This window comes from Aquarana catesbeiana, linkage group LG05 (genome assembly GCF_042186555.1).
Source record: "Aquarana catesbeiana isolate 2022-GZ linkage group LG05, ASM4218655v1, whole genome shotgun sequence".
NCBI lineage: Eukaryota > Metazoa > Chordata > Amphibia > Anura > Ranidae > Aquarana > Aquarana catesbeiana.
In genome coordinates this window covers 638408210-638435694 of record NC_133328.1, presented here as the reverse complement: position 1 = coordinate 638435694, position 27485 = coordinate 638408210, and the positions used below count along the sequence as shown (strand labels likewise).

At 48.2% G+C, this 27485-nt stretch overlaps 1 protein-coding gene across 1 annotated transcript in view; it reads left to right on the top strand.

Annotated features, from left to right (window-relative positions):
* The first annotated feature begins 231 nt into the window (after positions 1-231).
* LOC141146121 (uncharacterized) overlaps positions 232-27485 on the top strand; it is a 132151-nt gene continuing 104897 nt past the window's right edge. Inside the window, exon 1 of the mRNA XM_073632875.1 lies at positions 232-304. Coding sequence (XP_073488976.1) covers positions 232-304 — 73 coding nt within the window. The remainder of the gene's footprint in view (positions 305-27485) is intronic.

Genomic DNA, 27485 nt, shown 5'->3' with positions numbered 1-27485 from the left:
AGAATTAGGGTGAAATCATTTGATCTCCTAACAATTGGCTGAGGCAACTACCACCTGGCAACTAAATCTAAGAGCATCCCTGCCTAAACATCAGGGTGCTACATCACAATTTGTAGTATACTGTATGTTCTCTCTTGGTGTGTCTATTGTCCTTATTGTTCTTTTTGTCTATTTTCTTTCACATGAAGTCTCGCTCATTGTAATACCTCATTTTCCTCTGTCATCTCCAGAATGACTCTCCTTGTGGCCCTACTTATGTTCGGGTTCCTGGTTGTGGCTCAGTGCTGTACTCCTCAGCCCGGAGGTAAGAACTGAACTGATTGTATAAACAGAAACCTCAGTAGCAGTGAATGGCTAATAAAGCCACCAAGGAAAAATCACAACTTACCTTTAAACTGGATTCTGTGTGCTGCATTGCAAGAAGATTCAGCAGGCTTTTCACAGTGCTTTTGAGAGGGGTGGCAGCTACTTGTCACAACACCCACGTCTCTCCATCATCAAATACTGAGCTTACTGGTACTGAGAGAAACGGGGAGGCTGCTATGCTAACCACCCTCTGAAACTTAGTTGCCTGGCTGTCTCTGGCCTTTAATACCTTCTAATTAAACATGAAAACGTTGAAATCCCAATGAAATTAGAACTCCTGATCTCCATATGTATTGTAGAGTTCAGCAATGAAAGCCCTGTGTTTTCTTTGTATGGGTCTCCGTTAGGTGTCAGTTCATTTTAATTATAAAGATATCAGTTGTGGATCAGAATTTCCTAACTTGATGGACCAGGGTTTCTCAACCAGGTTTCCATGGAACCCTAGGGTTCCTCCAGAGGTTGCTAGGGGTTCCTCCAGAGATTGCTAGTGGTTCCTTGAGGGCCCCTCCAGAGGTTGCGAGGGGTTACTTGAGGGCCCCTCCAGAGGTTGCTAGGGGTTCCTTGAAGGTCCCTCCAGAGTTTTCTAGGGGTTTTCTTGAGCAATGAGCAATCTCTGCCTCAGATAAGTATTGCCTACCTCAGTGGTCTCCAAACTGGGGCCAGATGTGTGTCTTTGCTAACCTTTTTCCAGCCCTTGGGGCACTATTCCTCTCGCTGACACCAATGATGTGGCACTATTCCTCCCACTGACACAAACTATGGGGCACTATTCCTCTCATTGACACCAATGATGGGGCACTATTCCTCCCACTGACACCAATGTTGGGACACTAGTCCTCCCACTGACACCAATGATGGGGCACTATTCCTCCCACTGACACCAACTATGGGGCACTATTCCTCTCGCTGACACCAATGATGGGGCACTATCCCTCCCACTGACACCATTTTTGGGATACTATTACTCTCGCTGACATCAATGATGGGGCACTATTCCTCCCACTGACACCAATGATGGGGCACTATTCCTCCCACTGACACCAATGATGGGGCACTATTTCTAAAATGAGCTGGCATGTATAGGGCATGGGTGCGTCTCAGTCCCAAAATATACATACACAAAAGGAAACTGCCCACAGGATTTTGACGAGGCGCAACCAATTCTAAAATGTACAAAAATGTATTATGACATAGAACAAATACTTCATACATTTAAAAATATTTAGAGCACATACCATTACAAAGTATATGTACACAAATAGCCATTGTTACTAAAATCAGAATAAAAATTCCATGGGGTGAGTGAATCCTTAAGTACTGATTCTCTACGCGTTTCACAAGATAACTCTCGCTTCCTCAGGTGAGGTACATATGGGTAACTGAAATTAGAGACAAACTTGTTAAGAGGGGGGGGGGAAGGGAAAACATTTAAAAAAAAAAAAAAGGAGGGGGAGAGAAAGAAAATCTGACTTACAAATTGGTAGAATAGTTCTATGGATCTCCACACATGTTCAGTGGAGTAGTAGATTTAACTGAATTCACGGGTCTTTCAAAAAAGGATAAATAAGACAGCTGGATAAAACCACCCAATGGTGCACATATTTCACCCGGGGAGAGGTGGAGGGGAGGGAAGCCAGACACTGCAAAGGCAATCCCCTGGAATGGCACCAGGAAGCGCAGTATGAAAATGTGCGCAGACACTGAAAACTTTAAAACCGAAAAAAAATTGCAATGAACCTCTACGAAGAAGGCCAGCTAGCACAAAATAACGGTCCCCCAGCTCCTGTAGATGAAGTGCCCATGACAACAGTGAGAGAAAGTGTATGAAATAAGAAAGAACTCCCAGACCGGCATTGGACCAGTGTGCTGTCTTTCACAATGCCAACCTGGGAGGGGGGACTGTATGGTGAGCGGTGTGTTTCATATACAAGATCTGTCACAGCCTGAGATTCCCGCTCTGTCAACCAACCGGTTTCTCGTAAGGATCCATGCTGCACAAATGGGCACTGATGAGACGGCACTTATGGGCACAGATGAGACAGCCCTTATGGGCACAGATGAGACAGCCCTTATGGGCACAGATGGGCACTGATGAGACAGCCCTTATTGGCACAGATGGGCATTGATGCGACAGCACTTATGGGCACAGATGGGCACTGATGAGACAGCCCTTATGGGCACAGATTTGCACTGATGAGACAGCACTTATGGGCACAGATTAGACAACACTTATGGGCACAAATAGGCTTCACTTGTGGGCACAAATGAGAAAGCACATATGGGCACAGATAGGTTGCCCTTGTGGACACAGATGAGACAGCTTGGGCACAGGTTGCACTGATGGGCACAGATAGGCTGCACTGATGGGCACTAATAGGATGCACTGAGGGGCACTGATAAGGTTGCTTTTATGGGCACTGATAAGCTGCACTGGTGGGTACTGATGAGGCTGCATTAAGGCAGCACTGATGGACATTGATGAGGCTGCACTGATAAGACAGCACTGATGGGCACAGATAAGCTGCAGTTATGAGGCTGCACTTGTGGGCGTTGATGAGGCTGCACTAAGGCGGCACTGATGAGCTGCACTGATGAGGTTATGCATATGTGGACTGATAGGCTGCACTGATAAGCAGTGGACACCCCCCACTGCCCTACTGACACCGTCCACTGCCAAATATCTGTAGGAGGGGTTTCCACCATCCCTACAAAGTTTGCAGTCATACAGTATCTCACAAAAGTGAGTACACCCCTCACATTTTTGTAAATATTTTATTCTATCTTTTCATGTGACAACACTGAAGAAATGACACTTTGCTACAATGTAAAGTAGTCAGTGTACAGCTTGTATAACAGTGTAAATTTTCTGCTATTATTGTCTAAACCGCTGGCAACAAAAGTGAGTACAAACGTGAGTACCCCTAAGTGAAAATGTCCAAATTGGGCCCAAAGTGTCAATATTTTGTGTGGCCACCATTATTTTCCAGCACTGCCTTAACCCTCTTGGGCATGGAGCTCACCAGAGCTTCACAGGTTGCCACCAGAGTCCTCTTCCACTCCTCCATGATGACATCACAGAGCTGGTGGATGTTAAAGACCTTGCGCTCCTCCACTTTCCATTTGAAACCGCTGGCAACAAAAGTGAGTACACCCCTAAGTGAAAATGTCCAAATTTGCCCAATTAGCCATTTTTCCTCCCGGTGTTATGTGACTCGTTAGTGTTACAAGGTCTCAGATGTGAATGGGGAGCAGGTGTGTTAAATTTGAGGTTATCGCTCTCACTCTCTCATACTGGTTACTGGAAGTTCAACATGGCACCTAATGGCAAAGAACTCTGTGATGATCTGAAAAAAAGAATTGTTGCTCTACATAAAGATGACCTAGGCTATAAGAAGATTGCCAAGACCCTGAAACTGAGCTGCAGCACGGTGGCCAAGACCATACAGCGGTTTAACAGGACAGGTTCCACTCAGAACAGACCTCACCATGGTCAACCAAAGAAGTAGAGTGCACATTATCAGCATCATATCCAGAGGTTGTCTTTGGGAAATAGACGTATGAGTGCTACCAGCAATGCTGCAGAGGTTGAAGGGGTGAGGGGTCAGCCTGTCAGTGCTCAGACCCTACGCCGCACACTGCATCAAATTGGTCTGCGTGGCTGTCGTCCCAAAAGGAAGCCTCTTCTAAAGATGATGCTCAAGAAAGCCCACAAACTGTTTTCTGAAGACAAGCAGACTAAGGACATGGATTACTGGAACTGTGTCTTGTGGTCTGATGAGACCAAGAAAAACTTATTTGGTTCAGATGGTGTCAAGCGTGTGTGACAGCAACCAGGTGAGGAGTACAAAGACAAGTGTGTCTTGCCTACAGTCAAGCATGGTGGTGGGAGTGTCATGGTCTGGGGCTGCATGAGCGCTGCCAGCATTGTGGAGCTACAGATCATTGAGGGAACCATGAATGCCAACATGTACTGTGACATACTGAAGCAGAGCATGATCCCCTCCCTTCAGAGACTGGGCCGCAGGGCAGTATTCCAACATAACAAACCCAAACACACCTCCAAGATGACCACCGCCTTGCTAAAGAAGCTGAAGGTAAAGGTGATGGACTGGCCAAGCATGTCTCCAGACCTAAACTCTATTGAGCATCTGTGGGGCATCCTCAAATGGAAAGTGGAGGAGCGCAAGGTCTCTAACATCCACCAGCTCTGTGATGTCATCATGGAGGAGTGGAAGAGGACTCCGGTGGCAACCTGTGAAGCTCTGGTGAACTCCATGCCCAAGAGGGTTAAGGCAGTGCTGGAAAATAATGGAGGCCACACAAAATATTTGACACTTTGGGCCCAATTTGGACATTTTCACTTAGGGGTGTACTCACTTTTGTTGCCAGCGGTTTAGACATTAATGGCTGTGTGTTGAGTTATTTTGAGGGGACAGCAAATTTACACTGTTATACAAGCTGTACACTCACTACTTTACATTGTAGTAAAGTGGCATTTCTTCAGTGTTGTCACATGAAAAGATAATAAAATAAAAATATAGAATAATAGAAGAAAAGATTTACAAAAATGTGACGGGTGTACTCACTTTTGTGAGATACTGTATCACAGAGACCAATATTGTGGTAATATTGAAGCTTATTGAGATTTCCATACAGTAGAGGGTTCCACCATTGTTGTGTTATTGATTAGTAAGTTAGCACTGCACTTATTTGTATTTTTCTCATGCCAACATTTACTTGTGCCACATGGCTGATGTAAAGCAGCATGGCCCAGCTCTCTTTCTGTATTGCGGCTAGGGATGTTCTCATACACCATACAAGCACTGATTTCTGTTAATATTCCTTCTCCTGCTGTAGTTTTGAGATCTTTTATAATACTGAATTACAGCAGAGTACAGCATGTATAATATATAATTATGGGCAGGGCTGGCCCAAGACATTGTGCTGCCTGGATCCAAGGTTGAAATGCTGCCCCCACCCCCCAAAAAAATCACGCCCACCAATAGGCCCCCATATCCATTATAATCCATGATAATTAAAACTAACAATAAGTTTATCAGGAGGTCAGATTTACATGCAACAGCACCTTGTCTATATGCAAAATTATATGACATATCATTATGTTCAATTCCAAGGGGCGGGCTAGGGTAGTATATGGACAAGCTAGGGTAGTATATAGACAGGGTGGGGTAGTATATAGACAAGCTAGGGTAGTATATGGACAAGCTAGGGTAGTATATAGACAGGGTGGGGTAGTATATAGACAGGCTAGGGTAGTATACGGACAGGCTAGGGTAATATATGACAGTGGTATCAGTGACAATGCTGATGGGGGGGATTAGTCAGTGGCAGTGCTGGTGGGGGAATGGGATCAGTGGCAGTGCTGGTTGGGGAATGGGATCAGTGGCAGTGCTGGTGGGATAGGATTAGTGGCAGTGCTGGGGGGATCAGTGGCAGTGCTGAGGGGGGTGGTATCAGTGGCAGTGCTGGGGGGAATCAGTGGCAGTCCTTAGAGGGGGGATCAGTGGCAGTGCTGGAAGGGGCTCAGTGGCAGTGCTGGAAGGGGCTCAGTGGCAGTGCTGGGAGAGGGGTCAGTGGCAGTGCTGGGAGAGGAGTCAGTAGCAGTGCTGGGAGAGGGGTCAGTGGCAGTGCTGGGAAAGGGGTCAGTGGCAGTGCTGGGAGGGGGGTCAGTAGCAGTGCTGTAAGGGGGGTCAGTGGCAGTGCTGGGAGGGTGGTCAGTGGCAGTGCTGGGAGGGGGGTCAGTGGTAGTGCTGGAAGGGATTCAGTGGCAGTGCTGGGAGAGGGGTCAGTGGCAGTGCCTGGAGGGGGGTCAGTGGCAGTGCCGGGAGAGGGGTCAGTGGCAGTGCTGGGAAGGGGGTTAGTGGTAGTGCTGGAAGGGGTTCAGTGGCAGTGCTGGGAGAGGGGTCAGTGGCAGTGCTGGTGGGGGGTCAGTGGCAATGCTGGGAAGGGGGTCAGTGGCAGGGCTGGGAGGGGGGTCAGTGGTAGTGCTGGAAGGGGTTCAGTGGCAGTGCTGGGAGAGGGGTCAGTGGTAGTGCTGGGAGGGGGTCAGTGGCAGTGCTGGGAGGGGGGTCAGTGGCAGTGCTGGTGGGGGGTCAGTGGCAATGCTGGGATGGGGGTCAGTGGCAGGGCTGGGAGGGGGGTCAGTGGCAGTGCTGGAAGAGGGGTCAGTGGTAGTGCTGGGAGGGGGTCAGTGCTGGCAGGGGGGTCAGTGACAGTGCTGGAAGAGGGGTCAGTGGTAGTGCTGGGAGGGCGGTCAGTGGTAGTGCTGGGAGGGGGGTCAGTGGTAGTGCTGGGAGGGGGGTCAGTGGTAGTGCTGGGAGGGGGGTCAGTGGCAGTGCTGGGAGGGGGGTCAGTGGTAGTGCTGGGAGGGGGGTCAGTGGTAGTGCTGGGAGGGGGGTCAGTGGCAGTGCTGGGAGGGGGGTCAGTGGCAGTGCTGGGAGGGGGGGTCAGTGGCAGTGCTGGGACCGGGGGTCAGTGGCAGTGCTAGGACCGGCGGTCAGTGGCAGTGCTGGGATCGGCGGTCAGTGGCAGTGCTGGGACCGGCGGTCAGTGGCAGTGCTGGGACCGGCGGTCAGTGGCAGTGCCGGGAAGGGGGTCAGTGGCAGTGCCGGGAAGGGGGTCAGTGGCAGTGCCGGGAAGGGGGTCAGTGGCAGTGCCTGGAGGGGGGTCAGTGGCAGTGCCGGGAAGGGGGTCAGTGGCAGTGCCGGGAAGGGGGTCAGTGGCAGTGCCGGGAAGGGGGTCAGTGGCAGTGCCGGGAAGGGGGTCAGAGGCAGTGCCGGGAAGGGGGTCAGAGGCAGTGCCTGGAGGGGGGGTCAGTGGCAGTAAGAACAGGCAGTTGTACTCACTGTGACACTGTCTTTGACTCTAGGGTATCTGCCAGCAGTGACACCTATGCCGAGATGAGGAGATGGTGTCTCCTCCAGCCCCTCCTACTGCAGTCCTCATGATTAAGTTGACCTTTAGGCTCCGACTCCCTGCCATTCCGTGAACTAGATGGATGGTCACAGGTCTGGAAACCCTGCTCACTGGGATGCACCATTTGCCCGCCTGGATGTGGGAAGACCTGGAGCTTCTCACGTCTGGAAGTTCCCTTTCCTTCTGCTGTCCCCCCTGACTGCTGTGCACTGATAGCGGTGCCCCTGCACTCAAAAATTCTGGAATAAAATGTGGGCCCCCACCGCGTTAAAATGTGGGCATGGCTTAAAGGGCTTAAAAGTCTGAGATGACTTACATAGTGCAGAAGGCAGTAATGTTAAATAGAGAATGTACATTGCGGAGTGGGTAGTATGTACAGGAGAGGAGTGTGGAGCATACAGCGGTAGGTAGTATGTGCAGGATGGTGTCAGTACGGCAGTGGATGGTGTCAGTAGTTCTTTATTTTAATTTTTTTACAATTTCATTTTTTTAAATTTTTATTTATTTTTTTATTTTTTTTAAATGCTTTTTGGGGGCCAGTTGATGTCAGTGTCAGAATTGTTTTTATTTGGTTTTAAAATTTTATTTATTTTTACAATTTATTTTTGTATTTTTTGTTTTTCACAATGATTGGGGGTGAGGGAGGGGGTAGTGGACAGTGTCAGGAGAGCAGTGGACGGTGTTAATGTTTTTTTTATTATTATTTTATCTATTATTATTTACAGTTTTGTTGTTTTTTTTTTTTTTTTAATTTTTTTAATATTTTTTTTCAGAGTGCATGTGGTCCCCCCAAAATCCATACCAGACCCTTATCTGAGCATGCAGCCTGGCAACTCAGAAAAAAAGGCAAAATGCCCTCAACATGGGGGGTGCTTTGTTGATGTTGATGGGGACAAGGGCCTCTTCCCGACAACTCAGTACTGTGGTTGTCGGGCTTATCAGAATCTGGAAGCCCCCTTTAACAAGGGGTCCCCCAGATCTCGCCCCCCCCCCCCAATGAATGGGTATCTGGTACATCATACCCGTACCCATTCACCAAAAAAGTGCCAAAAATAAGAAAAACAGGAAACTGTTTTTGACAAATCCTTTATTAAAATATAACAAAAAAGTGTCCCTCGATGTAAATCCACCATCAATCCTGATGCCCAATGGACCTGAAAACTGAAAAAATTGAAAAGGCTTCTGCCTCCATGGGAGGCTACCATCTGTATGATCTCTCTTCGCTTTGACAGCTCTTATATAGACAAGGGGTGGGGCCACCCACTTACATAACCTGGTGACCCTGCCCCTTCTGACGTCATGTGATGCCAGAAAGGAGCAGCGCCACCCAGTGACTTAACCAAGTGGCCCCACCCCTTCTGGCATCATATGCCTACATAAGAGCTGTCAAAGCGAAGAGAGAGCATATGGCGGGTAGCCTCCCATGAAAGTGGAAGCCTTTTCCATTTTTTCTATTTTTCATGTCCATTGGGTGACATGATTGATGGGGGATTTACATCGAAGGACACTTTTTTTTATTCACACAGGGGAGGGGGGCCGTGATCTTCCAGATTCCGATAAGCCCCCCACCCACAGATCCCGACAAGCACAGCCCAGGGTTGTTGGGAAGAGGCCCTTGTCCCCATCAACATGGGGACAAGGTGTTTTGGGATGGGGGGCACAGAGCCCCCTCTGCCCCAAAGCACCCACCCCCCCATGTTGAGGGCATGTGGCCTGGTATGGTTAAGGAGGGGGGGTGCTCGCTCATCCCCTCCCCTTTTCCTGACCTGTCGGCCTGCATGCTTAGATAAGGGTCTGGCGTGGATTTTGGGAGGACCCCACACCATTTTTTTTTTTTGGCATAGGGTTCCCCTTAAAATCCACACCAGACCCAAAAGGCCTGGTATAGACTGGGGGGGACCCTATGCCATTTTTTTTTCTTTATTTTTTTTACCGGCACTTTTTTTTTCATTCAGCTGTCAGCGGGGAAACCTATTGACAGCTGATGACTCATCGGTTGTTAAGGATGCGGCGGCCGGCTTCCCAGCCCCGTTCTTTAACAACCAGCTTATACTGTGCCCTGATTGGGCAAAGCTTTGCCTAATCAGGGCACAGAATGCACTGTGCAGCATTCAGTGCATTGCAGGGTGCTCGTCGGGGCAAACACCCAGCGAACACCCTGCAAACAGGTAAATGTTCGGGCCGAACTGTTAGACCATCCGTATCTGCATGTATCTGTGGTTTGATGGCCATGCCCACATGGCAGCCCCCATGGGGTTCTTGTGACGCTGGAGGGGCAGGACTTGACCAGTACTCAGGCTATTTAGCCGCGCATGCATACCCCATATTTAGCCACCATCTATTCAGGAAGGACCTGGTATTTTTATGACAGATAAACGCTGGAGACATACTGTTGCAGAGTGAGTATAATCTCACAGGGTTTAAATATGCATGATGTATTAGTCGTCTCCCAGCTCTATATGACTACTCATGGGTCTATGTGTTTGTTTATGGCAATCTTTCTTATTTCACGCACTCTCACTGTTGTCATTGGCACTTCATCTACAGGAACTGGGGGACCGGTATTTTTGCTAGTTTTGCTAGTCAAACTTAATCTATCCAAAACGGAGATCATGCTTTTTTCTCCCCCATGTGCCCCTTCCCCTGATTTCTTTGTCAAGATCAATAGCACTACTATCAGCCTGTCCCCACATGCCAAGGTTCTAGGTGTAACCCTAGACTCTGAATTATGCTTTTGGCCCCATGTCCGAACACTTTCCAAATCTTGCCACCTCAACCTCTGCAACATCTCCAAAATATGCCCCATCTTAACCAATGACATCACAAATCTCATAGTCCACTCCTTGGTCATCTCTCGCCTGGACTACTACAACTCCCTCCTCACGGCATTACCTTTACATAGGCTATCCCCCTTCAATCCATCATAAATGCTGCTGCCAGGCTCATCCACCTTACCAACCATTCAGTGTCCTCCACCCCTCTCTGCCAATCCCTCCACTGGCTTCCACTAACCCAACAAATTAAATTCAAAATTGTAACAACAACTTACAAAGCCATCCACAACTCGGCCCCCAGCTACATCACGATCCTAGTCTCAAAATACCAACCAAATCATTCTCTTCATTCCTCCCAAGACCTCCTGCTCTCTAGTTCTCTCATCACCTCCTCCCATGCTCGCCTCCAGGACATTTCCAGGGCCTCTCCTATCCTATGGAACTCCCTACACCAATCTGTCCGACTATCTCCTACTCTTCTTGCTTTTAGATGATCCTGGAAAACGCTTCTCTTCAGAGAAACCTATCCGCCCCCACCTAATAACTGTGTAGCACGGACCCTGTGAACCTTTCAACCCACATGACACTCTGGGTTCAGACATCTCTCCACAAGCACCTTTAAAGGACACGTCAGACAAATCAATATGTTTATATTACTTTGGCTTTAACTGGAGTAAGCACAGTTGTGTTAATTCACAAGGGAAGGAGTTCTGAATAAGTAGGCTCGGTGGAGGAATTCCCAAAGACAACTTAAGAATAGTTAACAGTATGAAGATGCAATATACATATATGCACAATGGGATACCACCTGAAACCTGACCTAAAGGACAATAAGAGGTTAAGTGTTTAATGCACATAGTCACACTCTAGAGGGAACCCCCAGGCCAGCCTATTCAACCTTCAAATCCTAATCAGAGATCAGACAGATAAAAATAGTGTAGGGCCCTTTAAATAGTAACAACAGCAAAGTCTGAGGTGCAGGCCTGATAGTCTTCACCAGCAGTTGGAGCTCATTAGATTATATCAAATAAGGCACAGTGATGCATTAAAAGACTGAATGGCTTAAACAGGCTAATGGTACTCCTTGAAATGGTTGTAGGTAAAGGTGTCTATGTACAGTGTTCAAATAGAAGTGCAGTAAAGTGTTCCCAAGGTAAAGGTGAGTGTACACAGTGTTCGAATAAAGTAACCAGGGAGATATTGCAGAAGGTGGGCAATTGCCCTCTCAGTAACGACTGATCCGAACTAGATGCCTTGCAGATAGCGTCCCGGAAAGAGACATCCATCAATGAAGCCGCCAGCGATGACTCACAGGTGCGGAGCATGGACAAACGTGGTGCCGAGCTGCTGAGTTGGTGCCGTGTAGATGTCTGACGAACAGCAAGTAGAGTTGGGCTCTACAAGGCCGGACTGGAATCACTTGAACACCGCATGGTAGGCCGCAAACCTCTCTCTCTCCGTCATGGAGAGGTGTGCATTACATAGGGCCAAGGAAGAAGATAACATGAGGTGGATCTCCTGTCTCCTTTATAGTCTTTCCCAGAAGTCTCATGGATGGTAGCACGGATCCCTGGGATGTGTAGTCCCGGTGTATAGTTATGCAATGGAACTGCCGGTCTGAAAAACTGCTAGTTCCACAATTCATTGGGTTGGGTTTATAGATATGATGACAGTCACTGGAGCCCAGCATTAAAGGGATACAACTATAGATGAGGAATGACGGGGAAAGCACACAATATTACACTTACAGTCCACATCGCTATATCCTCCCCCCACTTCAAAGTCTTTGGTTCCCAAAGACAGAACACAACCTGTGAGATCACTTTACTGTATCATAAAAAAATGAAACAACTAGTTATGTTATAGACCAGGAGCTGTAACAGTCAGCAACTGGTCCAAAGAAGGATTTTCTAGAAGCAAATGATATACATTGTCAGGCAAAGTCATATCAATTTTGTGACAAGCCAGTAATAAATTAGTGGCCCACCCAGTAGTGTCAGGAGGTAGATCAAGGTCACCCTCTATCAAAGGTTCGATAAAGGAGGCAAGTGCTTGACTAGAACATTGAGCATAATAAGTGATAAGTTCATCAGAGGTTTTTCCAAGGGTGTAATAAGTCAATCTCTTGGGAGTGCATATTTTCTGTCTCAACCTAGAATAGATGCTTTTCAGTGGCGCTGGACCATGATCTGTTCCCCACAAACTACATCCGAGTTCTGGTTCAAGTTCTGGCTCAGGTTCGGGCTCCTCTTGGATGTCAGGAACATTCACGTTTTCTACTTTTCTACTTCACCATTAAGAGAAACAGGGGTTTCCGCCACATTAGAAGTTTCACTGAGTTCCATCTTGACTCCCTTGTTTCCTCTTGAAATTTGAGGAGGGGTAGGGTTGTCTTCAGAGTTGGAACCCATAGCCAATCAAGGGTTAGTTCTTTCTCATCACTTTCCTCATCTGGAGGTATGGATTCACGGTCCAATCAATCCTAGACCTCAGGGTAGGAGTCTAATAGGCCTCTGGACAAGGGGGTGGAGGCATTCTGACAGCCTCAGATATAGGCAGCAAATGCTTTAGGATGCCTAGTTTTTAGGGGGCTGATTTGACCCTCAGGGCAAATATGATACACAGGAAGCCCATGTAATCATTTGCAGACAATGTAGGGCTGGGAGCCCCATTGATCAGCCAGCTTATGTTTTCCGGGCACTTCCAGATTGCACAACAACACCCAATCTCCAGGCTGCAGGTCTTGAAACCTTACTTTGAGATCAAAGTTTTTCTTGTTTCTCTGTTCTTTGTTGGTAAATGCTTCCCTAGCTTTCCCATCTTGGGGATAGTAAGGAGAGGTTCTGGATTTTTTGATACTCAAGCGTTCACACAATCTTCGGATTAGCTTACTCTCAAAATCCCAACCTTGATCTGAGTGTAGACGCTGAGGCAGTCCATAGGGGGTGAAGAACTTCTTCGCTAGGGCCTTTGCTACAGTCCTGGCTTGTTGATCCCTAGTGGGGAAAGGCCAAGCATAATGAGTAAAGTGATCTGTCACAACTAGGACATTACTCCGCCCACTCAGGTCAAGTTCAAAGCACAAGAAATCAATGCACACCCAGTCCAGTGGTCCCTGACTCTGTAGATGGCCCATTGGGGCTGGTACAAACAAGGCCAAGGATAAATCCAAGGGAAAAACCAAGCTTAACTTACCACCAGCCCGCAGACAACCAAATAACCTATCTAACAGTATGCGTTAAAAGCAGGGGTTTAGTCTGCACACATTTGCAAATGCATGCATAAGCCACAGAGCCTCGTCAAGGCACCCTGGTATCTATGGTACCTAACACTAATTTATAAGTGTCTCCACAGTGGAGGCACATGCATTCTGATGGATAGGTGAGAGCAGGTGGACTGAAGGAAAGCCACCCCTTCTTAAAAGGTACAGGGGTACACTAAACACCCAGCATATAGCACAATGGCTGAAAAGGTGTCAGTGCATTGCCTGACCAAAAAACACCACAGTGATACAAAAAAGACGCCACTTGCTCCAATCTATGGCTGGCTATCGCAGTAAGAAGCATTGGGGCTGCCCTGCCTGGTAAAGTCTTTCTCTGAATGCATCTGATGTAAGAGCGACAGTAGCTTTCCACTTCAGCCCTCATGGATGGCCAATAAAATCGGTCTCTCACTAACTTGAGATAGAACTAAGGTTCTATCTGCACCTAGGTAGCCATGGTCATCCACACTGTTAATCGGTGCCTCTCAGGAAGGAATAATTGATAAACACCTTCTGGTTTCCCAGATGGGCCTTTCCGGTATACAACTCCATCTTCTAACCTCATTCGCTCCCATTCTTTATAAACTACTTTAGCTCCCTCAGTGGAACTACTTAATAGCATCTGAGGGTCCCGAATGGACAAGGATTTATTTATAAGGCTACCCAGTGGATCTTCATGTTGGTCCCTCCTCATGTTCTCTTTGGTTAATTAAGGCAGTTCTTGACTACACACTTGTGTCAAAGCACAGTAATGTCTTGGCACTCCAGCAGGGGTGACCCCCACAGCTTCGGCCCCTGTCACCCCATTATGCCGGTGTTCTATTCCCTGGCATACAGCCAGCCCTCCCTCCAAGGGCAAATTGATCCAGCTCTTCTGACCAGTATCAGTGGTGAAAGGTCTTCGGGAAAGAGCTTCACCGTCTTGGTTTCCCACTCCTGGGGGGGTCCCTCCTCATGTTCTCTTTGGTTAATTAAGGCAGTTCTTGACTACGCACTTGTGTCAAAGCACAGTAATGTCTTGGCACTCCAGCAGGGGTGACCCCCACAGCTTTGGCCCCTGTCACCCCATTATGCCGGTGTTCTATTCCCTGGCATACAGCCAGCCCTCCCTCCAAGGGCAAATGGATCCAGCTCTTCTGACCAGTATCAGTGGTGAAAGGTCTTCGGGAAAGAGCTTCACCGTCTTGGTTTCCCACTCCTGGCCGATATTTCAAACTGACCTGAAACTCAGACAGAGCGGCAAACCACCGATGACCAGTGACATCCAGTTTGTCAGTGGACAGCAAGTAAGTCAACGGTTTATTATCCGTTTTCACCACAAACGTGGCCCCATATAGATAGTCTTGTAGCTTGTCCACTACAGCCCACTTGAGGGCCAGGAACTCCAACTTGTGTACCGGATAATTCTTTTCAGAGGAAGTGAGACAGCGACTCACATAAGCCACCGGGCGGAGTTTTCCTTCTGACTCTTGATATATCACTCCCCCTAGGCCATCTCTGCTAGAGTCCACGTGTAGTTCGTAAGGTTTAAAGGAATCAGCATAGGCCAACGCAGGTGTTTCAATAAGGTTCCCTTTTAGGCGTTCAAAGGCTCTTTCATACTTCACTGTCTCCTGAACAGACTCACGTGGCTTCCTTGGGCCTCCAGTGTGGGCCCTCTGCGGGTTCTCACCCATCTGTTTCTGCAACAACTCATTCAGGGGTTTGGCAATCTGTCAAAAATTATTCACAAATCTTCTATAAAAAGGAGCAGAAACCCAAAAACTACCTCAACTTGGTGACAGTGCTTATGCGAGGCCAGGAAGTGACAGCCTCCAACTTCTGAAGGTCAGTAGCCACCCCCTCAGTTGAGACCACATGTCCAAGATATGTAACTGAAGTCTGATAGAATTGACACTTCTCTAATGACAGCTTCAGCCCCCCAGTGTGTAATTGTTGGAAAACTTTCTCCAATCGGGCTTTATGCTCCTCCGACGTTTCGTCAAAAACAATGATATCATCCAGATACACCAACACTTCTATCAAGTTCATGTCTCCCATGGTGTTCTCCATCAGTCTCTGAAAGGTGGCAGGGGCCCCTGGAAAACCCTGTGGCATTCGGTCGAATTCGAAGAATCCTAGAGGACTGATAAAGGCCATCTTCTCTGAGTCATCTGGATGCATGGGTATCTGATAGTATCCACTCTTCAGATCCAGAACACTGAACCGTTTAGCGCCTGATAAGCATTGCAAGGCCTCTTCTATGCGAGGGGTTGTGTACGGATCTGGAATAGTCCTCCGATTCAAAGTTCGGTAGTCAATACAAATCCAGAGGGACCCATTTTTCTTTCTCAGGACCACAATAGGAGAGGCATAGGGGCTCTTGGATTCCCTAATGACCCCTACCTTTTCAGTTCAGCCAACTGTTCTTGAAGGTCCTCCAGGTCACACAGAGGGATTCCTCTAGCCCTTTCTCAGAAAGGCTTATCTTCACTTAGCCGAATTTGGTGTTGGGCACTCCTGGCACAGACCACATCAAAGTCATTCTTGGAGAACATCTCCTCCCATCAAGCTAATTAAGCTTTGATCCTCTCTTCCCATCTGGGGGAGGGATTCGGGCACTGGACAGTAGTCTCTCTTCCATTTCCCTTCTGGATTACGTCATCCCCCGTCACTGGGGGGCAGCACTTATTTTCAGAATCACCATACGAGGCTTCAGGCTGATTCAATGGCTGGTGATGTTCCTTACATTGAAAGGGATTCGGCCCCCGCTTCTCAGTAAGGCCCTACTGGGTACGATCTCTGGAACCAGTTCTATCCCGTTATCTTCCTCCAGTGGGTCATCTTCTACCACCACATAAGGACCCGGTTGGTCCCATGACAACTTGACAGTGGCTTTCATGCAGGTTCTTTCCCCAGGCTGCAGTATCTTTTCTTGAGTGTCTAGTAGTCACAGTCTCCCTACCCCTTCCGCAGGGGCTTTCTTCTCCTGCAACACTCGCTGAAAAGCCTGCCCCAACTTAGGATGGATCTTCCCTATGGGGGCACCCTCCAAAGCCAAAGGCGTGAGTAATCTCCTCATAAGATTTTTGTTAGTGCCTATCAGCAAGGAATTGCAGCCTTCCCCAGGAGGTCAGGGACAGACAACAGTCAAAGTGTCGAAAGTCTCCGGCTTTCCAGCCAAGGAAGTATCAAAGGTTATCTTGATGGATATTTAACTGTCATATGGGCACTTTTGGGTTCCTATACACCAAATCTCTAACTCTTTTGAGTTTACATAAAGGAATGTGCCTCAGGTACTTGTGGTAGAAGTCCTGATAAAACAACGTCACCTGGACTCCGGTACAGGCAGTCCCCGAGTTATGAACACAATAAGGACTGTAGGTTTGTTCGTAAGTCGAAGTTGTTCGTAAGTCCCAACACTGCATATGTAAGTGTAACTTCCGGTCGGAACACTGCATTTGTACGTGTTCGTAAGTGTAACTGCCACCTGTGCATGGATGCGGGATGTTCCAGGCGCTTGTTATGTTATCTGGGGCGTGGTATGGCAGTGTGGGATGTGTCCGGAGGTGCTCGAAAGGTATCCAGGACCAGCGTGGAGCACAAGTGGCCGGCATTTGAGGCCGTTCGTAAGTAGGAGTCGTTCGTATCTCAGGTGTTCGTAACTCGGAGAATTCCTGTATCCAGCAAGACTTGAGTATAGATGCCCTATACTTATATTGAGACTATAGGAGAAGGCCCTACCAGGTTCTTTGGCAGATTTCCAGCTGGTGATTTTATAGTTTGAGCCCTAATCAGCCTCTTTGGAGGCATTGGAGTCTGTTTGACAACTCCCTCAGAAAGGTGTGCATTGATTTCTCGTGTCCGTCTTTTCCTTGCCTGGGGACCTTGTTCTCTTTTTAGGGAGGGGAAGGGGTAGAAAATGGCTTTTGTTTTTTCTTTTTCTTGGATGCTTTCTTAGCTTTAGCGCGCAGTTTTCCCACGGGAGTCTCAACTAGCTCCTTCACAGATCATCCCCCACAGTTATCACCTTTTGTATCACTTGACCCTCGCTTCTAGATTGTAAGCTCTAATGAGTAGGGCCCTCCGATTCCTTCTGTATTGTAACTGTACTGTCTGCCCTCATGTTGTAAAGCACTGTGCAAACTGTTGGTGCTATATAATCATGTATTATAATAATAATAATAATAATAATAATAATAATAATAGCTGGCCTCCTTCATGGAGGTTCATTGCGATTTTTTTTTATTTTATAGTTTTCAGTGTCTGCGCACATTTTCATACTGTGCTTCCTGGTGCCATTCCAGGGGATTGCCTTTGCAGTGTCTGGCCTCCCTCCCCTCCACATCTCCCTGGGTGAAATATGTGGACCATTGGGTGGTTTTATCCGGGTGTCTTATTTATCCTTTTTTGAAAGTTCCGTGAATTCAGTTAAATCTACTACACCACTGAACATGTGTGGAGATCCATAAAACTATTCTACCAATTTGTAAGTTGGATTTTCTTCCTCTTCTCCTCCTTTTTTTTCTCTTAACAACCTTGTCTCTAATTTTAGATACCCATATACCATGTACCTCTCCTGAGGAAGCGAGTGTTATCTCGCAAAACGCGCAGAGAATCAGTACATAAGGATTCACTCACCCCATGGAATTTTAAATCTGATTTTAGTAACGATGACTATTTGTGTACATATACTTTGTAATTGTATGTGCTATAAACATTGTTAAATGTATGTAGTATTTGTTCTATGTCATAATACATTTTTGTACATTTTATAATTCTTGGTTGTGCCTTGTTAAAGTCCCGTGGGCAATTTCCTTTTGTGTATTGAGCACTATTCCTCTCCCTGACACCAGTCATGGGGCACTATTGATCTTTTATTGAAAAGAATCAAGCAACAACTTTTATACAAAAGTAAAAAACAAAACCATAGTACAAAACTTCAACAGAAATCTAAGGAATACACATCCATGTTCAGAATATATACAATATATACATAATCCACTACCAAAACATTTTTAGAAAACTATTTACATAAAGCAGCAGAGAGGGCCTAAGAGGCACAACTCATCACCTATGTACGCAGCCATTTATCAAAAATTAATCCAAAAAAAATAAATAATCTAGGGTGATAAGAGACAGACAGCCACAACCGGGAAAGAGACTCCTGGCAGTCAGGGAGGCTTGAAACCCCTCCACCCTCCACGCCTTCAACCAAGCCCCCTGACTCCGCTTGTCTCTCTCAAGCACCCGAATCTTCTCCACCTCATGCAAAATGTCATACACAACCACCTGAACAGGAAGGATTTTATGCCAAATGCTGACCTGACACCGTGCGTTCCAAGTGAAATAACGGACTACTAGGCTAACTAAAAAAAGTGTATCCAAACAAAAAACACCACCAGTATTGAATGCTCCATACACCCACTCAGCATAACCCAGCCTGGAGAGGAAAGGAACACAGAGGGCCCACCCCACCTGTTTGTACACCTCTATATTAAAAGAGCAATGAAGCAGAAAATGGTCCATAGTCTCCTCCTCACCTGCACACTCCTCCCGATGACAGCTACGATCCATCCCACTGCGGAATTTCAAATTGCCCCGAACTTAGAGCCTCCCATGGAAGCACAACCAGGCCAGATCCCTAAATTTAGGGGGTACTCTGTCCAAATTAATAAGTCTTAACCCTGCCCTCAAAACTGGGCCTGGGCAATCCCTTAAAGCCAGTGGGTCATGAAAGACTTCGCTCAAGACTCGACTCATAAGGACTTTCCTCGGAACCGATCTGAGATCTTCAGCCGACAATCGCCACTGCCGTAACAACTTCAGGCACGGAGTGACATAGGCTGGTAGCTGACCATGATGACCCCTGAGATTCTTCACTTGGCCACCTTCTTCCCAAGGTCGTAGAAAAGGCCTTAACCAAGATCTAAATATGCCTACCCATCCAGGAGGTTCCACTGCAAGCATATTACCAATGTTAAACTTGAGAAAAAGCAGTGAAAAGAAAAGAACTGGGTTGACCATACCTAAGCCACCCTCCCTCCTGGATAGATAGGTGACATTCCTCTTGATAAGGTTCAGTCTGTTCCTCCACAACATCTGGAAGAACACACTACTGACCCTAGCATAGAGAGACACTGGCAAGATGCAGACAAAGCTGACATACAAAAAGATCGGAATCAGGTAAGTCTTCATCAGATAAATCCTTTCCCTCATAGATAACTTCCATCTCTTCCAGCTGACCACCTTAGTATTGGCAATTTCCAGTCTGCCTTCCCAGTTTTTGAGGCCATAATCGCCGGGTCCAAATTCAATGCCTAGAATCTTAATTCTTTCCTGGGGCACTGGAAAGGTGTCCGGGAGATCAAACCCCTCACTTTCCTTTCCCATCCAGAAAACTTCAATCTTTTCCTGATTGATCTTGGAGCCTGATGCTTCAGAATACCGTGATGTCAGAGAGACCACCTCCTCTGCTTCATCCGCCCCAGTGACAATCACAGACACATTGCCCGCGTAGGCAACAACCCTCAAAGGCGGCTCACCCAGGTGCCCCACTGGCACCCCACACAACATGCTGCTCTCTAGTCTCCTGATTAGGGATGAGCTTCGTGTTCAAGACGAACCCATGTTCGACTCCAACATCGTCTGTTCGACCGTTCGAACCTACGCTACATGGCCTCCCTGATCCTGCAAAGCCTGCGGAAGGATCCTCGTATTCGTGGTATCAAGGAGAAGAACCAATACTGGCTGGCAACCCTCCTTGATCCACGTTACAAGGGTAAGGTTGCGGACCTTAACTTGCCGTCGCAGAGGGAGCAGACGATGAAAAACCTTCGGGAGGCCTTGCAGAAAGGTCTGTGCAACACGTTCCCAGAGACTGGGAGGTTACAAACTCCTGTTTCTGGACAACATGTTGCTGAGGCTTCGGTCAGTCAAAGAAGGAGCAGTGGAGAAGGTGGCCATCTGACCGATGTGTTCAGACAATTTTTTAGTCCGCAGCCCCAAGGTATGATCGGTTCCAGCAACCATCGCCAGCGTCTGTTTTACATGGTGCAGGAATACCTAGGGGCAAGATCTGACTTGGACACCTTTCCCACCGAAAATCCTTTGGGTTACTGGGTCTTAAGGATGGATCACTGGCCAGAGCTTGCACAGTATGCAATTGAGCTACTGGCCTGTCCTGCATTCAGCGTTCTTTTGGAACGCACATTCAGTGCCGCTGGAGGCTTTGTAACCGATCACAGGGTGCGCCTGTCCACCAACTCGCTTGATCGACTGACCTTCATAAAAATGAATCAGTCTTGGATCACCACCAGCTACCAAGCACCTGATGCTGATGTAACCGAATATTTTTTTTTTGAAATCTCAGATCCCTTCAAAGACTGTCTATGCTGATGCTGAGTGACTATCCTGAGTAATTATCCTCTTCCTCCTCAATGATCATGCTGCTAGCTTGTAAGAACATTTTTGGTTCTGGGAGCCGCCACCAGTGCCTAAGGCCCAATTTTTCAGCCCCTGTTTAGCATGTAATTACAATTCTTGATCTAATATTTCACAGCAGGGCCCGTTTCTGCGCCCACCAAGAGCGAGTGAGGACTTACAGTGTTGTGGCACCAGCACCACCACCAAAGGCCCAATTTTTCTGCCCCTGTTCAACAGGGGCATCTAATTACAATTCTTGATCTAAAATTTCACAGCAGGGCCCTGTGAGGGCTTACAGTTTTGTGGCCACAACAACACCTAAGGCCCAAATTTCTGCTAAGTATATAGGGCAGGCCCCTACTTTCAAACATCCAACTTAAAAACAACTCCTACTTGCAAAAGGAAGGAGACAACAGGAAGTGAGATGAAATTTACCCCTAGGAAGGGAAATTCTCTCCTGTAAGAGTTAATATGGGAAAAACTTTTCTCCTTTCCACTGATGCTTTATCACCAATCCTTGTTTCACAAAAAAACCCAAATTTTAAAAAAACATTTGTCATTGGGACAAAAAGTGAGGTGAAATCTTCTGAAGAGGAGTACAGACAGAAAAACAAATGTCACAGGGGTGATAACCCTTCCCTATGTTTTCCAAAAAGCTTAAAATAGATTTTTTGGCTGGAGCTAAACACGTTAAAAATGTACCAGTTCAAAATTACAAACAGATTCTACTTAACAACAAACTTACAGTCCCTGTCTTGTTTGCACCGCCTGCATACTGCTGTTCAGAGTACAGAGCCTGTATACTGCTGTTTCCTTTTTTAATTTGGGTGCGGGTTCCCCTTAATATCCATACAAGACCCAAAGGGCCTGGTAATGGACTGGAGGTACCCATGCCGTTTGTCTCACTGATTTTCATCCATATTGCCAGGACCCGACATTACATTAAAGCCGCAAGCAGGTTTAAATGGCTTTTTTTCCTTTAAAAATTACATTTTGTGCAGGGACTGTTCTAAGCATGGGAAACACGTGCCACTTTACAGGCATACTATAGACACCCCCCACGTACGATATTTAGGAATATTTCACTTTTTTTTTTTTTTTTACTTTAAACATCATTATAATCACTGCTCCCGAAAAAACAGACGTTTTATAACTTTTTTTACATCGATACATGTCCCCTGGGGCAGGACCCGGGTCCCCAAACCTTTTTTAGGACAATACCATGAAAATTAGCCTTTAAAATGAGCACTTTTGATTTCGAACGTTCGAGTCCCATAGACGTCAATGGGATTCTAACGTTCATGCGAATTTTCAGTCCGTTCGCAGGTTCTGGTGCGAACCAAACCGGGGGGTGTTCGGCTCATCCCTACTCCTGATGAAGGGGTCGATTGCAAACACATAAAGCAGGGGACTCAGGGGACAACCCTGGCGCACCCCGGAGCCAACCTCAAAGGACTGCCCAACCCAACCATTAACAAGAGGAAAGCTTTCTGCCCCCTTATACAAGACTTTTAACCAATCGACAAAACCACCCGGCAGACTGTACTTCCTAAGGAGCAACCACAGGTACTCATGGTTAACACGATCAAAAGCCTTTGCCTGATCCAATGTCAGCAAATACTTTCCCCCAGCCTGCAGCCCTGCACCGCTCCAAGGCCTCCCGGACAGCTAAAACCGCTGTGAAGGTGCACCTACCCTGGACCGAACAGTACTGATGGCAAGAAAGCAAAGACTCTGCTACTGACGATAAGCGCCAGAAAATGATCTTTGCCAGTATCTTTCTATCGACATTAAGAAGGCTGATGGGGCGCCAATTCTCAATCATCGAAGGATCTTTACCTTTTCAAAGAAGAATCACAGCCGAGTGCCTCATGGAAGGAGAAAGCACCCCCTCAGCAAGGCAACTGTTAAAAACCTCTACCAAATGTGGGGCCAGAGTAGACTTAAAGGCTTTGTAAAACTCAGCCATCTGGTCCAGGTGACTTTTTGATGGCAAGCTGTTCAATTGCCCTTATCACCTCTTCAACTGTGATCTCCTCTGTCAAATTCATCAATGGAACATCTCCACCATTTAGACCTAGAGTAGAGTCCAAAAAGCTTTCCATCTTATCACGGTCAAGCTCTTTCCTCCCAAGAAGGTCAGCATAAAAGGACCTCACGACCTCCAGAATCCCTGACCTGGACTTTGTCAAGGAACCTGTACTGTCCTTAAGGCCAATGACCGTTTTAACAGCTACACCTTGTTTGCAGTTCTGGTAAGGGTCAGGTGAGTGGTACTTCCCATAGTCCCTCTCTAGAACCAAAGAGGCATGCCAGTCATATTGACACTTCCTGAGAAGGAGTTTCACTTCGGAGATTGCCCCAGGATCTCCTCCTCTCGAGACAAGAATATCCAGCTTCTTCCGTAAACGTTGGTAGGTCATGTATTTATTAAACTGTTTTCTATTGGCTAGGCCCCTGAAGAATCCAGCGATCCTCTTTTTGGTCAGCTCCCACCACTCAGCCTTGCTGCTACAAAAGTCCAGGATGGTCACCTGAGCCTGAAAGAATTCCTCAAAGGATTGTCGAACATGTTCTTTCTTGAGTAGAGTCGAATTCAATCTCCAGATGCCCTTGCCCCTCTGAGGGGCGTCTGAAGCATTCAGGACCACAGATAGCATACAGTGATAAGAGAACTCTACTGCCTGCACCACTGGGGGTGAGAAAGCAGAGGTCTCTATTCTACTCTGACTACTACCTCGATGAAAGGTGAACCCGGTGTCATCCGGGAGGTGCTTAATGTGCACATCCACAAGACCAGCATCCCTAACCATACTATTTAAAAAAACGCTATCATATCCCAGCCTGTCCTTGAAGTCCTTCCTGTCCTTGGGCCTAGTTACTGTATTAAAGTCACCTCCAAAGACCACTTGCCGGGATGTAAAAAGAAATGGCTTGATCCTTGTAAAAAGGCATTTCCTTTCCCACTTTGTGTGCGGCCCATAAACATTAATTAGGCACAGGTCCTGCCCTCCCACAAGGACATCTAAGACCATACATCTCCCAATCTCCACCTCAATAATCCGCCCGACAGTTACCATGCCGGTTTTAAACAACACCGCCACACCGCCGTAAGGCTCAGCAGCAAGAGACCAGTAAGATGGACCATACCTCCACTCTCTCTTGGCCATGTGAATATCTGCCAAGGAGGTAAGACTAGTCTCTTGCAAAAATAAAATTTCAGCATCTAATTGGCTGAACAAAAAGAAGGCCATAGAACGAGCTCTTACTGACTTAATGCTGGCGACATTTATTGTCACCACTTTTAACGGACGGGGAAACGCCATTTGGGTTATTGAGTGGATTGCTTCTTAGCTCCCCTCTGCTGCTCATCACCAGAAGCCTCTCTCTTTCTTGAGGCCGCCTCAAACTCCATCTCAGAATCGGAACTTCGTTCCGAAGAAGCTCCAGATGAGGAAATATCCCACTTAGAGGACCTATGACGGTCGGAGAGAGGCACTGGAGCCCATTCCGTCCTCACCACCTGCTTCTTCCGCTTTCCAACCTTCCTTCTCTCCTCCAGGTACTGCAGGTCAGCTTCAGAGATGCCCTCATCTCTTATTTTTGTCTTTGAAGGCTTTACAGAAGACTTCTTTACAGAGGAAGAAGCAACCTTTTTAGTACATGCTACCACTCCTGGTGGGGGGGTGCTCCCTTTGAGTCAGACTTAGGAGGGGTAGACTCCTGGGGGGTAACTGACTGGGGGGGCACAGACTTGGAAGGTTCTGACACAAAAGGAGAGGGTACAGTAGGTGGGGGGACACAGAGACAGATAAAGAAGGAATACTTACAGACACAGGAGGGGTGGCCACAGGAACTGGAGAGGGATCCTGAACAGGACCAGGGGAGTCGGTCACCGCAGAGGAGGATGGTACACCAGGGGCCTCACCCTCCATCCTGTCCAGCCTTGACAAGTCATCTAGTACCTCCTTCGCCATATTGTGCCAGGCTTCAGGACATCTGCTATAGGGGTGGCCAAGGCGCAGGCACAGGTTGCACCTGATCATCTTGGTGCAGTCCTTGGCCATATGACACACTGAACATATCAAGGCTGTACAGGAGGAGCTCAAATGCCCCTTTTCTCCACAGCGGTGACACAGCTTCGACTGACCAGGGTAGAAAATAGTCATCCTATCCCTCCCTATAAAAGCTGAGGAGGGCAGGTGACGGACAACATTCCCATCCCTGGCCAACCTGACTGTAACCGACCAACCCCCAGTCCAGATGTTACGTTCATCAAGTATTTTATCGGGCTTAGTCAATACCTCACCATAATTTTTTAACCAGACCTCTAAATCTCGAGCAGGAACACTCTCATTAGTGAGAATAATTGTGATTTTTTTTCACTGTTGACCTTTGTGAAACCGCAACGGGGGCCAGACCTTCCCATTCAGGTCTTGACCTGCACCGAGCCTCATATCGCTCCCAGAACAGGTCAAGACCCTCTGGCCTGGTGAAACTAATAGTATATTCCCGGCTTCCAGCAACATGTATTAGGGCATACAGATCGTTTGCCCCAAAACCCATCTCCAAAATCATGTCCACCACTGCATGCTGGAGGGATTGCACCACCTTCCCATTTAAGAATCACTTCATTTTGTCTTGGACCCCCAGCAGAAGCCAGAGACCCAAGACCAGATCCCGGGGTGCTCAAAGTGGTAGGCCTCAGGGGGAAAACCCTCTTGGGGGCGGAGCTACCAGGAGCAGAGCGTACCACCTGAGCAAATGGCTTATCAGGGCCAAGGCCCCACACTGATTTCACATGAGTCTGTACATTACTATTATTATTATTATTATTATTATTAATTGCAGGAACGGAGTTGGTAGGACTGTCCATCACACTTGTACTGGAATGATTTTTATCAGTCACACACACATTCAAATTCCCATCAGGAATAGTCACAGTTAATGATGCAATACCAGCTGTCTCCTGAAGCTGTGCTGTAGAGTACTCAGCAGCTGTGGGGCAAACAGCTTTAGACTCAGCTAAAGGGGGGTTAATTGGTTCTGCTGAAACTTGCAGTTCCTCTGCAGGAATGTCATTTTTTAAATGGAATTTTTGCTGTACTGCAGCATCAGCAGGCACAGCATTGCTACACATGGGATTAGCAGCCTGATTGTCACTGGGCACATTGTCAGTATCAGTCACAGTGTTCACAAAAACAGTTGTATGCACCACATGGGGTTTGACAGGCTTTACCTTGTCAGGCACATTATCAGTATTGTCCTCATCATGAAACACCAGCTGATCTTCCCGCATAGGAGACTCCATTACCTGCATGGTCCTGAGCATGCCTCCTGAGTCCTGAGAAGGCATGGGGCTGCTTACCTCTCCCTGAGGGGGCAGGGGGTCTGAACTGGGGGTCTCCTCTTCCACCTCCATTTTAGTGAGGCATAAAAGAAAAAAAAGAATAGTGCAGGGCCGGGCATGACAGTGTGTCTAGTGACACACAGGGTTAAGCTGGCTTGTGTTTGGTGGGGGGGCAGAGTCAGCAGGAAACTTGAGGGGAGCGGCCATACAAAAGGAGGGGCGGAGTTTTGGACAGGGTCAGTGGATCGAGGAAAGACACGAGGAGGCAGATTTTCTTTGCTCCTCCACAGCCATGGCCGACATCGACCTGATCCTGGCTTGTTTGCGGCATGCAGCGGCGTCCAGGGGACCAGAGTGGCTCCATAGCCAGGTGGCGGGGATCATCGATGCAGAGGCTGGCGGTTCGGCGGCGGCAGGTGAGGGGACTGCGCGTGCGCGGAGGTCGCGGCCTCCGGCGCGGTATTCGCCGGGACCCGGTGGCCGATCGGGTCGCCAGGCACGAAGCCCGAGGGGGGAACAGTCAGCCCCACCAGCCAAGAGGAGTCACCCGATGGCCGCTGCTGGGCCCGGGCGGAACACACGCCGAGGCCACAGCGCGGTGGGCAGGGCTATGAGGCAACATGGCGCCGGTTCCCCGAGTACAGGGCCCAGGCGGGAGCGAGCGAACCCCCCAGCAGCTCAACACAAGCCGAGGGGGGAGGACAGAAGGGACAGGACAGCTGCAGCGGTGTCCAGGGCCGTGACTAGAAGCCGTACTGACACCGCAGGTGGGCATCGGTCACCTGGCGTAGGGAGAGAGCTGCAGAGGGAAGGCCAGAGGACTGATCAGGCCGGACAGGTGTCAGTCACTCCAGGGCGGCGCGGACTCCAGTCGGGAGGCGGGGCTTCGGAGGTCGGACAGGTCACGTCCCAGCGGGGACATTCGGCTTCCAGGAGGGACGCGCCTGGGGGGCTCACTACGCCGGCAAGCCCATTTCAAGGGGACCGGTCGGACGACGAGGAGTCGGAAGAAGGTGAGGTGGAGACACGCCAGCAAGATACGGCGGTGGAAAGCAGATCAGCGGCTGTCGGGAGGTCTCCGGGTCGGCCCGGTAAGTCCAGTAATAATTTTTCTGTCACCAATGATTTACAGAATATATGGGCCATGGTTACCTCGGGTACGGCAGGGGTAGCCGCCCACCCGCCACGTTTGCAGGGACAGGGCCAGGACCACCAATTGGCGGGACCAGGATCCGCCGGTTCGGGGTCAGGGGGACAACTTCAGGAGCTGTTGGAGGGCCTGAGGGCACTAGTGGGGCACTTTGGGGAACAACCTCCTCAGGCGACCACGAGTTCAGCATCGCAAGGAGCGCAAGGGACTGGCGGGGGCGTGTCTGCGGGGGAGGAGGTAGAA